At 38.3% G+C, this 15,624-nt stretch overlaps 1 protein-coding gene across 1 annotated transcript; it reads left to right on the forward strand.

Moving 5' to 3' along the window:
* Nucleotides 1-12,005: 12,005 nt before the first annotated feature.
* Gspt2 (G1 to S phase transition 2) lies at nt 12,006-14,499 on the forward strand. The gene has a single exon (NM_008179.2). It carries the CDS (start codon nt 12,194-12,196, stop codon nt 14,090-14,092), a length of 1,899 nt encoding a protein of 632 aa, NP_032205.2. The 5' UTR covers nt 12,006-12,193; the 3' UTR covers nt 14,093-14,499.
* Nucleotides 14,500-15,624: the final 1,125 nt, after the last annotated feature.

Genomic DNA, 15,624 nt, shown 5'->3' on the forward strand with positions numbered 1-15,624 from the left:
GCTTGAAAAAAGTCTGAAAGTTTCAAAGATAATGATAGTGTGACTGTGTGCAGCAGAGGTGCAGTGTGCCTGCCCCCACTCCAAAGCAACCTGATTGTACCTCACGGTTAGAACAGAAAATGATATTCATGTTGCTCTGACTACAGCATGCATAGGGGAAGTTTAAATATTTATTGAGACTACAAGCTTCAAGGACCCTGACACCAAACATCTGGATGGCAACAGCTTGGAAACAGTTGTGCAGAATTAAGTGAAGAAAAGTGGGCAGGTTGTCCACCTGAATGTCATCTAAATTTTATTTCAGTCAATACAGGAGTGAGTTTTCAGGGACACTAAGTCCCCCAAATAATCTGTAAATGCAGACACAGTCTTCCACAGCACTTTTTCATTCTCAGATCTTCTTCCCTGAACATTCTGGATATATGTTACTGAGTGTTATTTTTCAGGGAAATTTTTCCATTTTTGGCATCTTACCAAGTTTCAGGAGCGTGCCAGTTTTTACATAAAAGTCTAGAAAGTGTGCAAAAAGTTTTACCGGAGTTTAAAATAAAAATCTTTCCTTTCATTTGTTTTCTTAAATTTATGCTATGGTGTTAAATGGTTTGTTTTCTATGTCAGAAATGAATTTTTATTCACTATCGATTTTACTTAATTTGAACCAAGATTCAACCCTCTGAAGATTCAGATGTTGATGTTTCTGATAAACTGTTTCCCACAAGTTCTTCAGATGGCAAATTCTTTATAGCTCTGTGCCCTCCACATTCCTTTCCGGCTTTCCCTGATGCTACTCCAGGTCTTTTGAAACGTCCAGCTTTAGATATTTCATGGTTTTTATTCCAGATACACAACCTCACAGGAATAACAAAAACTACCACCACAATCCAATTCCAGGTGCTTTGGGGAAGTAGAATGTTGGAGAAAGCAGACCTTATGACAACAATAAGCCCACATCCTGGCTTAGCACCTTCCACTGATAAAATGTGTGGCAGTAAGCAAATGACGTCTTAGGTCTCAATTTCTTTGTCAAGGAAAATACAGACAACCCACTTCACAATTTAAAACATATTATACAAAATACCCCCCTCCCCCCAAAAAAACCCACAACCCTAATGGTTGCGAGGAAAACATCACAAGATTCGGTAGGCATTTAAAACCCTCAACATCCCCGAAGGAAGCTGCGGAAGGCTCTGCAAACACAGCCTGGAACACGAGGGGCGGGGCCCAGGCAGTGAGCACAGCTCACAGAGGAGCAGCTGCAGACACCAGCGGCCACCAGCGGCCACCAGAGGCTCCAAAAGTATGCAAGGACAGCAAGATGCTAAGATGCTCTTCCTGTCAGTGCGCAGGGCTACAATGAGCCAAGGTAGCCATTCTTAAAGAATCTACACACACACACACAAAATTGTAAAATCAAAATGATTACATATTTAATAAAGTTCAAAAGCAGTAAAATTATTATACAGGGATAGAAGCCAGGGCTGGAATTCATTTGGAATTAAGATGTAACAGGAAGTTGATATATCTATGGTCTTGCCGATGCTGATCATAATTACATAGGTGTGCCCACTCTGAAAAATCTGTTTGAGCCATACACTTAGAACACATGACACTTTCTTGCAAGCATTTATGTTTGCTTAAAAATAATGCCTGTAAGCCTCAAGTGGTTCATCCAAAGTGGATCAGAATATGGAGGAAGAGGGAAACATAAACTGATACGACAAAGGTTAACAATTGCTGTTCTTCTATGTTCTGGCCATAAAAGCATCAATTGTAATCTTTTGACTTCTGCTATATTTTTGTTTAAAATTTTGTTGAAAAATATTCAGATAAAAAAAGTCATCAGAGATGGGCTCATAATTCCAACACTCGGGCAGCAGAGGCAGGAGGACTGGAAGTTCAGGAACTAGCCCCAAAAAAGTAAAACAAGAAAGGATTCGCCGGGCAGTGTGGCACACACCTTTAATCCCAGCACTCGGAGGCAGAGGCAGGCGGATTTCTGAGTTCAAGGCCAGCCTGGTCTACCGAGTGAGTTCCAGGAGAGCTGGGGCTATACAAAGAAACCCTGTCTCAAAAAACCAATAATAATAATAATAATAATAATAATAATAATGAGAAGAAGAAGAAGGAGAAGGAGAAAGAGGAGGAGGAGAAGGAGGAGGAGAAGGAGAAGAAGAAAGGATTCATTGTGCCTTTTAGCTAGGAAATTGATCAACTGCCTGGGAATAGGAGACTAAGACAATATCAGCACCTAGATTAAAGGGATGGGAAAGCACAGTGGGGAGAATAGGGAGAAAACATAGTGATACATATGCATGAAAATACCTCAACTAAACCTATTTCTGTATGTACTGGTCAAAAATGTAATTGTAAAAAAAGAATACATTAGTGGGGCAGTGGTGGCACACGCCTTTAATCCCAGCACTCGGGAGGCAGAGGCAGGCGAATTTCTGAGTTCAAGGCCAGCCTGGTCTACAGAGTGAGTTCCAGGGCAGCCAGGGCTATACAGAGAAACCCTGTCTCAAAAAATTTTAAAAAAATCAAAAATCAAAAATATAAATAAATAAAAATAAAAAGAAAGAAAAAAGAATACATTATTCTGCAATTACAAGTAGTATGATTTATCTAAATTGATTTTGTTTGTTTGTTTGTTTTTTGGGACAGGGTTTCTCTGTATAGCCCTGGCTGTCCTGGAACTCACTCTGTAGACCAGGCTGGCCTCGAACTCAGAAATCCACCTGCCTCTGTCTCCTGAGTGCTGGGATTAAAGGCATGCAACACCACGCCTGGCTAAATTGATTTTTTTCTTTTTAAAAATATTTTTATTAGGTATTTTCCTCATTTTCTTTTTTTTTTAACTTTAAATACTTTAATTTTCCTATTCAATGACATCATTTCCTAAGTGATAAAAAAACCCAACACATTCCCACATAATGCTGCATTTACAACTTCTTTTTTTTTCCTTTTCCATTTTTTATTAGGTATTTAGCTCATTTACATTTCCAATGCTATATAAATTGATTTTTAAAAGTAAAAATAAAAAAAGTAAAAATTGAGCTTTCTAATTCTTCTGATTTTCCCTGTAAATGATAAGATCAACATTAGTACAACCATTTTAAAAATTCCCATTGTGATAATTTTTGCAATGGTGTTAACTTTATAGATTAATTTGAAGGTGGTCACATTTATTGTATAGAAACTACAAACCAATAACACTACATATCTCTCTATTTTTTAAAAAATCATTTCCATTTATTGAGATTAGGCTTTCTTTGTTGCCCAGGCTGGCTTTCAAATCTTGGGTTCCCATGACCTTTCTGTTTCTACATCTTCAGTAGCTGGGATTATAGATATGTATCCCAGCACTCTGGTTGTTTATATAGTTTTCAAATTTTCTGTCATTAGTGTTTAGTACTTTTCAAATGTATGATCCATATAATTTGTTTGTAAATTCATATCTAATTATTTTTTGAGCTTTCATAAACTGTATCATTCCAGTGTAATTGTTGTTGCCATTATAAATTTTGAAAATTTCATTACTAGTTTATAGTATATATGTTTGATTGTATGTGTTGACTTATTCTTTTTCTATTATACTCACTGCATATATCTAGGGCTTATGGTACTTTGTAGATTTCTTGGTAATTATCTTTTAGAAAGTATGAATTTTATTTCTTTTTCATAGGAAATCAGTTTGTCACTTTAACAAATTGGTGCTGTTTGTTTATTTGGTGCTATGAAATTAATTCAAATCCTCACAGGTTTCACACATTTTTTTTCTAATCCCATGATACAGCATTTACTTCTAAAATGTTGTTAAGTAGAGGTGATGAGAAAAACTTCTTTGCTTTGTTGTAGATTAGAGAGAAAACATCCAATTTTCTACCACTAAGGATGATGTTAGCTGTGGGTTTGCAGTAGAAGTTCTTATTACTAGCTGGAGGGAAGATTCCTAATTGGTCTAATGTGTAGAGTGATGACTTTTCTAAACTTTCGGAGACAATGATCTTATTTTTGCCTCCAGTGGATTGTTAATGGGGGTAGTATACACTGACATTTTAACTGTTGACTAACATTTAAAAAAAAAAACAAGGATAGACCCAATATGGTCATAATATGTAGTATTTTGCAAATCGAAATTCCCAGAAGGTCAAATAAGTGAACCTAAAGATTATGGAGGCTTAAAATATAGGTGAGTGTCAACTTATCTTGAGCGACTTTTATTCCCCATAAAATCCACTCACTGACACTCAAGTGATCTGTCTAACCTAACATCTTTTTGACTTTTTAAATCTTAAAAAAGCAAAACATTAGCTTCCATCAAACTGAAAGGTAAGGAAGTTACCAGATAGTATATGAAACCTATATCAGCATTTTCCCTGGCTTGATGTAACTTGTTACCTGTGGTCTCCTCTAATGTATTTGGCAAATACTTTTATGATTTTTAAAAATTCTGTATCTAATAAAATCTTATGTAACTTCTTCTATACTGAATATGAATGAGAATTATTGAATAAAATGGCCCTCATGGGCTCATGTATATAAATGCTTGTAACATGCAGGTACAACTGGTTAGGAGGGATTAGGAGGCGTGGCCTAGTTGTGTCTCAACTCATAGAGGTTATTGATCTTTTTTTAAAAAACATAATTTTATAAGTTAGGAATCTTTCTTCATTTTCTGTTTTCTGAAAGCAATTGTACAAGCTTGAAACTCTCCATTAAATATATAGTCAAATTCACCAGTAAAAGCATTTGGGCATAGGAACTTCTGTTTCCAAATGACTTTAGCAGTGAAACAACTATCATTATAATAATTATAGTACAGTTTGTGTTATCTATTTCATCATGGGTAAGCTTTGTTGTTTAATGCTTTTAAGAAATTATTTTTTAATAAATTGCTGAGTACACACACGCACACAAAGACATTCAGATTGTCTCTTATTAGATGTGCTCTATAACATTGCCTATTTTATACTTGATAATAGAAATCTATTATTTATCCCCTCTGGTTTTTCCCCTCTCATAATTTTCTGGCTAACTTGGCACTATAGCTATCTATCCTTTTACTATATATTGCTAACCCAGAGAGAAACCAACCCTCAAATTTTTAAGTAAAGTTTCTATTTCAAATGAATATGCATTGTTTTGGCCTCAACCTAAATCATGATGGCTTTGCAAGTCTGCCAGAAGTTAGTGGATCCAAAGAGCAGGGAATGATATCAACAAAGTCAGATACCATAAATGAGAGTTATCACAAAAGAATACATTATTCAAAATTTATTGGACATACCATAAAACAGGAGCATGTTCCTCAAGCACAGGGTGCAACAGAAATTAAACAAAATTAAAAGGGTGTAACAGAATTTGCTAATGCAATGGTTTAGATACTAGATTATTTAAATGTTTTCATCTTTTAATTAAAATATTTTGAATTTTTCTTACTATTATTACTTTTTATTTATTTTTCTCTCATACATTACACCCCAATCATAGTTTCCCCTCCCTCTATTTCTCCTAGTTCCCACTCCCTCCCCACTCTCTCAGATCTACTCCTCCATTTCCCTTCATAAAAGAGCAGGCCTCCCAGAGATATCGACTGAACATGGCATAAGAAGTAACAATAAGACTAGGCACAAACCCTCATAACCAAGGCTGGAGGAGACAACCCAGCAGGAGGAAAAGGATTCCAAGAGCAGACAACAGAGTTTGAGATAACACCTGCTCCCACTGTAAGGAGTCCCACAAGAACACCAAGCTACACAACTATAATATATATGCCCAGGACCTACTGCAGACATATACAGGTCCAGTGATTGTTAGTTCAGTCTCTGTGAACCCCTAAGAGCCCAGGTTTGTTGATTCTGCAGGCTGTGTTCTCATGGTATCTGACCCCTCTGGCTCCTACAATCCTTCCTCCTGGTCTTCAGTGTTTCCCAAGCTTTGCCTAATGCTTGACTGTGGGTCTTTGTATCTGCTCTGATCCATTGCCTAAGGAAACCTCTCTGACAATGACTGGGATCTGTGAGTATAGCAGAATATCGTTAGAAATCATTTCATGGACTTTTTTTTTGCCAGTCATGTTTGGTCCTATTCTAGGTCTCTAGGCTATCCAGCCTCTGGTTCCTGGCCATTCAGGCAGTGTCAGTCATGGGCTCTCTCTCTCTGTGCCTTAAGCCTCAAGTTAGACCAGTCATTGGTTGGCTGTTCTGTTCTGTGTTGGCACAAGTTCTGTGCCACCATTACCCAACATATCTTGCAGGCAGGAAAATTGTAGATCAAAGGTTTTATGGTTGGGTTGATGTCTCACCACTGGAAGCCTTGCCTGGTTAAAGATGGCTGGTTCAGGCCCCATATTTCCCGTTACTAGGAGAATTTACTAGGGTTACTAGGGTCATCCTTGTAGATTCCAGGGTGTTTATACTACACTGAACTTCCACACCACCTCCCAAATGCGTCCCCCCATTTCCACTCATCTCCTCCAGTACTCTCTTCCTTCACCCCACCCCACCCCTGTCCCACCTGATTCCTCCTGTTCTCATACTCACTCACCCCCAGTCTACCCACAAAATTTATTCTACTTCCCCTTCCCAGGAAGGTCCATGCACCTCCTTTGACCTTGCCCTTGTTACTTCGACTTTCTGGGTCTGTGGATTGTAGCATGATTATCCTTTAATTAACAGCTAATATCAACTTATGAGTACATTTTCTCCCTTCAAACCCTCTCTTGTATCTCCCATTAACTCTCTCTCAAATTCATGACCTCTAATTGTTTTTAAACACATATACAATGTATATATATATATATATATATATATATATATACATATATGAACACAATAATATATTGATACAACTTAATCAGTCCACATAATGTTACTTGTATGCATATGATTTCAGGGCTTATCTCTTGGTTTCGGGTAACCAGTTGGAGGCTCTTCTCTGGGGAAGCCTGCTCTATTGAGCTCAGCGTTCCTTAGTTGCTGATAGTTCTGTGCATATAGTTGGGGCTCCACGGGATTTCCTCTTTTCATGTTAACATGGGTCTAGTTTCATTATCCCACATGTTGATATCTTTGTTTTTTAACCACTCACGGTTGAATTTGTTGTGTTTTCTCAAGTGTATGCTTTTGGTATCAGATATCAGACATCAGACTTAGTGGACAAAATTTTAAGGTTAATATAAATAAAATATCAATCATGAGAAATCTCAAGACCTAATGAAGGTGCGTTGTTAATGTTTAATCAGCTAGAGAATATAAATAAGTGTGGAAGTGATGAAACAACAAAGTAGGAATTTTGGAGTTGAAAACTAAAGTAAGTCAAGTGAAAATTTCATGAAAGGAATTTAACAATAATCTTGAATTAAACAGTTAAGAGTTGGAATCAACCAATTTTAAGATAGATCAAATGTCATTCTCCAATAATAGAAAGAGACAGGATTTTTGAGAAAAGAATAGACCTAGAGAAAGCTGAGATCTGCATTAATCCCATACATATAATAGTGCACAGTAAGGAAAAGAGAAAAGTATTCAAGAAAATTCCAATTTTGCATTGAAGAATGTATACCACACTCAATGAGCTCCAAGCAAGACAAATGCAAGAACAGTGTTGAAAGACAAAGAAAATATTGAAAGCAAGAAGAGACCTGTGCATTAGAATGATCCTAGTAACTTTGTTAACTGGATTCCTATTGAAATAATGAATACCACAAAACAGTGAGATGATATATTTTAAGTGCTAAGACAAAAAAATGCCAGGAAAAATTATGTGCATTTTGAATGCATCTAAGTTATAAACTATTTAACTATAAGTACCACATCTCAGATACTTTATGTCCATCAAGTGTTTTTCATTCAGTTGGCTGAAAGAAATAGTAAATATGGTTAATTTTTTGCAGGGTTGGATACTGAATCTAGTTTCACACATACTAAGTAAGCATTCTACTACTGAGCTGTATCCCTAGCCCATAGAAAATGGATGCAAATTGAGATCGTCCTGTGTGTGTACCTGTGTGTATGTATGTGTGTGTATTTCATATATACATCAGAAAAATATTGTCTAAAAAGGAGAAAGAGGACACTAATGAAAAATGAGAAAACTTACACCAATTCACATTATGGTTAATCATTGCTTAATGCCACTGAAAAGGAAAAACTGTTAAAAGCACTGAGAGATAAAAGGTACATTAGGTACACAGAAACAACGATAACAACACTGCATTTCTCAATGGGAACAGCTTGAGTAGGAAGATCTTAGATGCCACTGACATTCTAAAAAACAGTACAGGAAAAAATCTGTATCTGGAAAGAATATCTTTCATATTAAGGCAAAATAAAGCAGATAAAAAGGCAAATGATAAAAAGGCAAGTGCAGTTATAAGAAGTACACTTGTTAAACTTGGTTTTGTTGACATTGTTTTGTGTGCGTATGTTACTAGGATTCATATGTAAGCTCTAATCTGTGCTAGTTAGAGCTCTATCACAGAGCCTATAGGGAAAATAAAGATGCCTATTTCTAAATATGCAAATAGCATAAAATAAATTTTTTGATAAGGATAGTCCATGTTAATATAGTAAGAAAACTGGAAATATTATGATAAAAAGAATGTTTAATAGTGATAGTAAGAAAACTGGAAATATTATGATAAAAAGAATGTTTAATAGTGATAAAGCAATCAATTTAATAAGAAGATGTAATGCCTCAGGATATCCTGAGGTTCTATCTGGATAATCTGGATAGTTCTAAGTTAGCCTGGAATATATTCTAAGACCTTGTCCAAATAAATAAGAGAGTACATCAATCATAAATGTTTACATACTTGGTAAAAGAGTTTCAAAATCCTTGGAGTAAACCTGATAGAACTGAAGAGGAAAATATTAAAATCAATAATTGTATCCAGGAATTTCAATGACCCTCTGTCAATATAAGTAGAAAATCATCAGAGATATAAAGACTTGAACAATACAATTAGCCATCTAGACTTAATAGACATATAAAGCATATTCCCAAACAATAACATGTTACACAATTTCTCAGATATACACGGAATTTTACTGATATTACAAGGAGTAAAATTAATTCCCCCAAATTTCAAGGCTTGAAATCATATGCATATTTTTCTCAGACAGCAATGGATTTCAATTAGATATCCATACTAGAATGATTATAGAAAAATCCCTAAAAAATTGGACACTAAATAAAATCCTATAACTTATAGATCATAAGATAAATTAATAGGGAAATTATATTTTTTCTAAATAAAAATAAAAACAACAACTAAGCCTGTGGGGGAACTATTAAAGAAGTATCTATGAGGAAATTTGTAGTATTAAAATAGTAGAAAAGAAAAAAGACTTTAATGTTTCACATTTATCTCTCTATAACACTATTCTATTCCCCCCTCCTTAGAAGAACTACTTCACTTCCCAGTCCCTTACTAGGTACTTGAACTTCTGATTCTCCTGGGTCAACTTTCCAAATCCTAAAATTACATGTGCATACCACAATGTCTGATACAAATGTTCATTTATTGATTTATATGTTGATTGTAAGTGTGCTTCTTTTTTTCAAAATATTTATAACCAGGTCATAGTTTTCTCTTTATTTGCTTTTTATTTTTTGAGACTTTTATATACGAGTATTGTTTTCATTATTTCCCCTCCTTGACTTCCTCCAATTCATCCTATGTCCCTTCCACTCACTCTCAAACCTATGACATCTTCTTCTCTAACTATTATTGTTACACATTATATATGTGTGTATATATGTATATATATATACACACACACACACACACACACACATTGATATATATATATATCATGCTGAATCCATTTAGTGTTTCTCATGTGTATATGTGTTTAGAGCTGACCACTTCAGACAGGATAACCTATCTGGGTCTCATCCTTGGGAAAGACTGATTTGACTTCTCTCAGCAGCCATTTCTTCCTAATGCTGAAACCTTTAAATACAGTTCCTCAGTCTTTCTGTTCCTTCTTCTGGATGTTCCCTGAACCTTTGGTCAAAATTTGGGGGTGTCCAACCCCAGTGGTACTTATCTCTTTTTATAAGAAAATAAACATAATTTTGTTTTATGAAATTCTTTTTGAGACAGAGTTTTCCCTGTGTAGGTAGCCCTGGCTGTCCTGGAACTAGCTCTATAAGCTAGGCTGGCATCTAACTCAGAGATTCACCTGCCTCTGCCTCTTAAGTGCTGGAATAAAAGGCGTGAGCCACCACTTCCTGGCTTTATGCAATTATCTTTGTTCTATGTTTTACAATAAAACATTTAAAAGGGGAAATGAATAAATATCATATATACTTAAAAATATAGTGGGGAAAATCTTTGTGAGAGGGAGACGAGTGCTCCTTCATAAGCCAAGAGTTTTGTCTAAGGTCAATTTTTCCAGTAGACTGAAGCAAATGTTCTGTGTGTCTGTTTCTCCCTCCGTCTGTCTGCCTGTCTTGTTCTCTGTCCTGCCTCTAGTCACTTTCTGAATCCCATGAATGACAGACTGTGAGGACACCAATCCACCATTTCTTTTTTCCCCTTTAAAGCTGTTAATGAAGAAAACCCTCTGTTCTCTAAAAAAGATACCCAAGCAGCAAACTTGTTAATATTTTATGACTAATTCAATTGACTTAGAAGGAAAAATTCTAAATCTGTCCTGTGTATTAGAATAGGTTACTTTATGTAATAACAGCCCCTTAAACCTTGACAGATTCTCCTAAACCCATTTAAAGAACGTTGTCCTAGGGTCACAAAATGTTCCAGTACCTGTGCGGGGTGCTGCCCAGAAGTCTATCTTTACATTTTACTTCTCAGTTTTTCCTATTATTTTTCTTTTTTCTGCAATAAAAGAAATAAACCATTACCAGGGAAAAAGAACCAAGGGCAGGTAAAGGTGGGAAATAAATAGCACACAGCTGTGGCAGCTCCATAGTGAGCACTATCAAGGGCCCTGATATTCTCATGAAGTATGGAGAACATAGTGATCAAATTACCAGTCATCCACTTGGTTTTATAACGTCTTACTTTGTTATTGGGTTGATTTAAAACAAATGCCTACAACTCCACCTGGGAAAAGTAAATTGGATCATCCCCAGCTTTCTCCTCTCTGATTGCTATAATTTACAAACAAGTACATCCAGGATTTAGATAAAATATCAACCATTTTTGAGGGTGATAGTCTATTAATGAGAACTATAAAGGATTTTCTACACTTTAGAGGCCATAGTGGCTTTAATTGAGCTTACAGCCAGTTTCTTTTTACCTCTGCCACTGCATTGATTCCTATTGCAAACTCAGTTCTGGTTTCCGAACGAAGCTGAAAGGGCATGGCCTGTGATTCTTGTAGAAGTCCTGGTATATAGGTACAACTACAGATGGTTGGAAAGGTACAGTGGCCTTACTCCAGAGAATGGCCTGCCTGCTACTGTCCGGATACTTGCATATAAAATGATTAGAATAATTGTTAAAAATTGCTTTCCTTGGTAATTTAAAAAGACCATTAACCCCATCCTTAAAATGCAAGCGGATGGGGGCATCAATGGGAACAAAAAGCCTCTCGATTTCAAATTAATTCGTGATTTTAAGTTGCAATTACTATCTTGATTCATTCTATAAATCCCCGTGTAAGCGCTACTGACCTCCCACCCCGCTTGTTGCTCATTTTTTGCCTCCCATTTGTTCAATAGGAATTTTCGTTTTATGTGAAGATTTTAGAATTTTAAGTCAGGTGTATCTAAGGCTTAATCATTGGAACGTGGTCAAATCATTCTGTCAGATTGTGTGAACCAAAATAAATAGAAAATCTCGTGTTTTTTTCTTTTTCTTTTCTTTTTAAATTGTACTTGGAGACTCAGCCTCTGACTGAGAACTAACGGGGACAAACCTACGGATGGCAGCGAGGGGTCAATTCACCACAGGCGTTGGGTCAGGGGTGGAGGAGTCGGAAGTGATTGGGATTTGGGGGAGGAGATTCGCTCACACATTGGAGCTGAGCCTTGAGCGGCCATATCTGCCGCCGCCGCAGCTGTGAGTGCAGCATCTGCGCTTAGCTGCCTCCGCGCCGCTAAGGTTCGCGTCGCTCGCCCGTGGCCCGTGGCTGTTCCTGCCTTACTACCACCGGTAGAACCCTCTCCTCCTGACCTGCCTACCTCGCTCCTTCTCCGCCGCACCCCGGCTGCTCACACCATGGATCTCGGCAGCAGCAGCGACTCGGCTCCCGACTGCTGGGATCAGGTGGACATGGAAGCCCCGGGTTCGGCTCCGAGCGGGGATGGAATCGCCCCCGCAGCCATGGCAGCGGCTGAGGCCGCGGAAGCCGAGGCCCAGCGCAAGCATCTCAGCTTGGCCTTCAGCAGTCAGCTCAACATCCACGCCAAACCTTTCGTGCCTAGCGTAAGCGCAGCGGAGTTCGTGCCGTCCTTCCTGCCTGGATCGGCCCAGCCGCCCGCCCCCACAGCCTCCAGCTGCGACGAAACCTGCATCGGTGGCGCCGGGGAGCCTGAAGGTAAACGGATGGAATGGGGAGCACCTGTAGAACCTTCCAAAGATGGCCCTTTAGTGTCGTGGGAGGGTTCCAGTTCAGTTGTTACCATGGAACTTTCAGAACCTGTTGTAGAAAATGGAGAGGTGGAGATGGCCCTAGAAGAATCTTGGGAGCTTAAAGAAGTGAGTGAAGCAAAGCCTGAGGCTTCTTTGGGAGATGCAGGGCCCCCAGAAGAAAGTGTCAAGGAAGTGATGGAGGAGAAAGAGGAAGTAAGGAAATCAAAATCTGTGTCCATACCATCAGGTGCACCTAAGAAAGAACACGTAAATGTGGTCTTCATTGGGCATGTGGATGCTGGCAAGTCAACCATTGGAGGACAAATAATGTTTTTGACAGGAATGGTTGACAGAAGGACACTTGAGAAATACGAACGAGAAGCTAAGGAGAAGAATAGAGAGACCTGGTACTTGTCCTGGGCCTTAGATACAAACCAGGAAGAACGAGACAAGGGTAAAACAGTGGAAGTGGGCCGTGCGTATTTTGAAACGGAAAAGAAGCATTTCACAATCCTAGATGCCCCTGGCCACAAGAGTTTTGTCCCAAATATGATTGGCGGTGCCTCTCAAGCCGATTTAGCTGTGCTGGTGATCTCTGCCAGGAAAGGGGAATTTGAGACTGGATTTGAAAAAGGTGGACAGACAAGAGAACATGCAATGCTGGCCAAAACAGCAGGGGTAAAATACTTAATAGTGCTTATTAATAAGATGGATGACCCCACAGTAGATTGGAGCAGTGAGCGATATGAAGAATGTAAAGAAAAACTGGTGCCCTTTTTGAAAAAAGTTGGTTTCAGTCCAAAAAAGGACATTCACTTTATGCCCTGCTCAGGACTGACTGGAGCAAATATTAAAGAGCAATCTGATTTCTGTCCTTGGTACACCGGATTACCATTTATTCCGTATTTGGATAGTTTGCCAAACTTCAACAGATCAATTGATGGGCCAATTAGGTTGCCAATTGTGGATAAGTACAAGGATATGGGCACTGTGGTCCTGGGTAAGCTGGAATCAGGATCCATTTTTAAAGGCCAGCAGCTTGTGATGATGCCAAACAAGCACAGTGTGGAAGTTCTAGGAATCGTTTCTGATGATGCCGAGACTGATTTTGTAGCTCCAGGTGAAAACCTCAAAATCAGACTGAAAGGGATTGAAGAGGAAGAGATTCTTCCAGGCTTCATACTTTGTGAACCCAGTAATCTTTGCCATTCCGGACGCACATTTGATGTTCAGATAGTGATCATTGAGCACAAGTCTATCATCTGCCCAGGTTATAATGCGGTGCTTCACATTCATACTTGTATTGAGGAGGTTGAAATAACAGCCTTGATCTCCTTAGTAGACAAAAAGTCAGGAGAAAAAAGCAAGACACGGCCCCGCTTTGTGAAGCAAGACCAAGTGTGCATTGCCCGGTTAAGGACAGCAGGAACTATCTGCCTGGAGACATTTAAAGATTTTCCTCAGATGGGTCGTTTTACTTTAAGAGATGAGGGTAAAACAATCGCCATTGGAAAAGTTCTGAAGCTGGTCCCAGAGAAGGACTAAGCAATCTCTTTTGATGCCTCTGCACCATAATGTGTGAAAGATTGACCGCAACCTACTGCCCATTGACAAACTTGTGCCCATATTTTGCAGAGAAATTTCACAGCAAAAATCCACGTGTTGTCAGCTTTCTCATGTTGAGACTTCAGTCGTGTCACTCCTGAATGCATACTCCAGTTTCCTCCCTCTATAGCACTCTGCTTCCTTGGACAAATCAGTAATAGCTTTGTAAGTGATGTGTGTGTAATTGCCTACAGTCCTAAAAAGAATATATTTTAAAGTTTTCATTTCCGTTTGGGATATCTAGACATCCTTTGTTCTGTGGGGAACAGTCAGTGTTGGTGTGTGTATATGTTGAAGATAACTAACATGTAAATAAAACGTTGCGTTTGAAACTTCAGCATTTGAAATGTGTTTGAATAATGCTTAAATTGGGATGGAGTACTGTTTCATTAGATTATTTTCTCAAGTAATTAACTATACTTATTACCTGGGCTGAGAAAAAGGTCCATTCATAGTTGGAAATGAGGGATTTGTCGAAACCACACAGGTTTGTACTAAAGGAAAACTACGCGGGTAGGATGGGATGCAGTGGGGGTGGGATGGAACCTATCTTAGTGCCCTTCCCAGGTATGTTTTCTGTGTCTAAGTAATATTAGTAAAGGAGTTTTTCTACTTACCCAGTTATTATCTGAAAATGATTATCCTATTTGTCTTCCATTAGGTCCCATAACTTTCAGCTCAGCTAAATCACATATATACTTAAGGTTTCAGTCAAATAGACTCGTCTCTGCAATCTGTCATTTTTAGCATGCTTTGCTGTTTTTCACTGAAATTTGGGGAGCAAGACACTGTGGGTACAATTACTGAAAAGGTAAATTGTTGCACTATGTGTCATTTATGAAAACCAAGGACTTGACATGAGGAATCTGTTTCTCAGGGTTTACGGTTCATTCCCATCTATTCTCCACAAATTCTTAAGGAAAACACCAGTTGTCGATTCTAAGGTAGTTAGATTTATTGCTGGAAGGATGACTTTATGGCCCTTGGAACTATCAACAGCGGGAGAATTTTCTGTCTTGGTAAGTGGGTAGTGATTTAGTGTAAGCGGTTGCCTGGTAGTGTGCAGAACCAGTTTCTCTTAGGCATAGCTCTCTACTTGGAGCAAGAAACTTCTTTCCTAATGACTATGAGCAAGCCGGTAGATGTAGACACTGCCTGCCACATACCTGGGCCTGTGCTCAGGTCATGGCAGTGTCTTTTCCATGGTCTTTTCCTTTGCGTGCTCATAGAACTCTTGACTTCATGTATCAGGTCGTTACTGACTGATCTTGTCAGAGTTCCAACAGTATGGCTCCTATGTGCATCATCCACATCAGAGCACCCACTTGAGAAAAAGATTTTAAGTGGTTGTGCATCAGCTACCTTAATCCAGAAGGGGCCTCATACTGTGATGGGCACAGTCATTTAATCATGAGTGTGGATAGCATGAGTATTGTTTAATCTTTAGTCATAAAGAGTTCCTCCTCTTGGTC

This window comes from Mus musculus, chromosome X (assembly GCF_000001635.26).
Source record: "Mus musculus strain C57BL/6J chromosome X, GRCm38.p6 C57BL/6J".
Classification (NCBI taxonomy): Eukaryota; Metazoa; Chordata; class Mammalia; order Rodentia; family Muridae; genus Mus; species Mus musculus.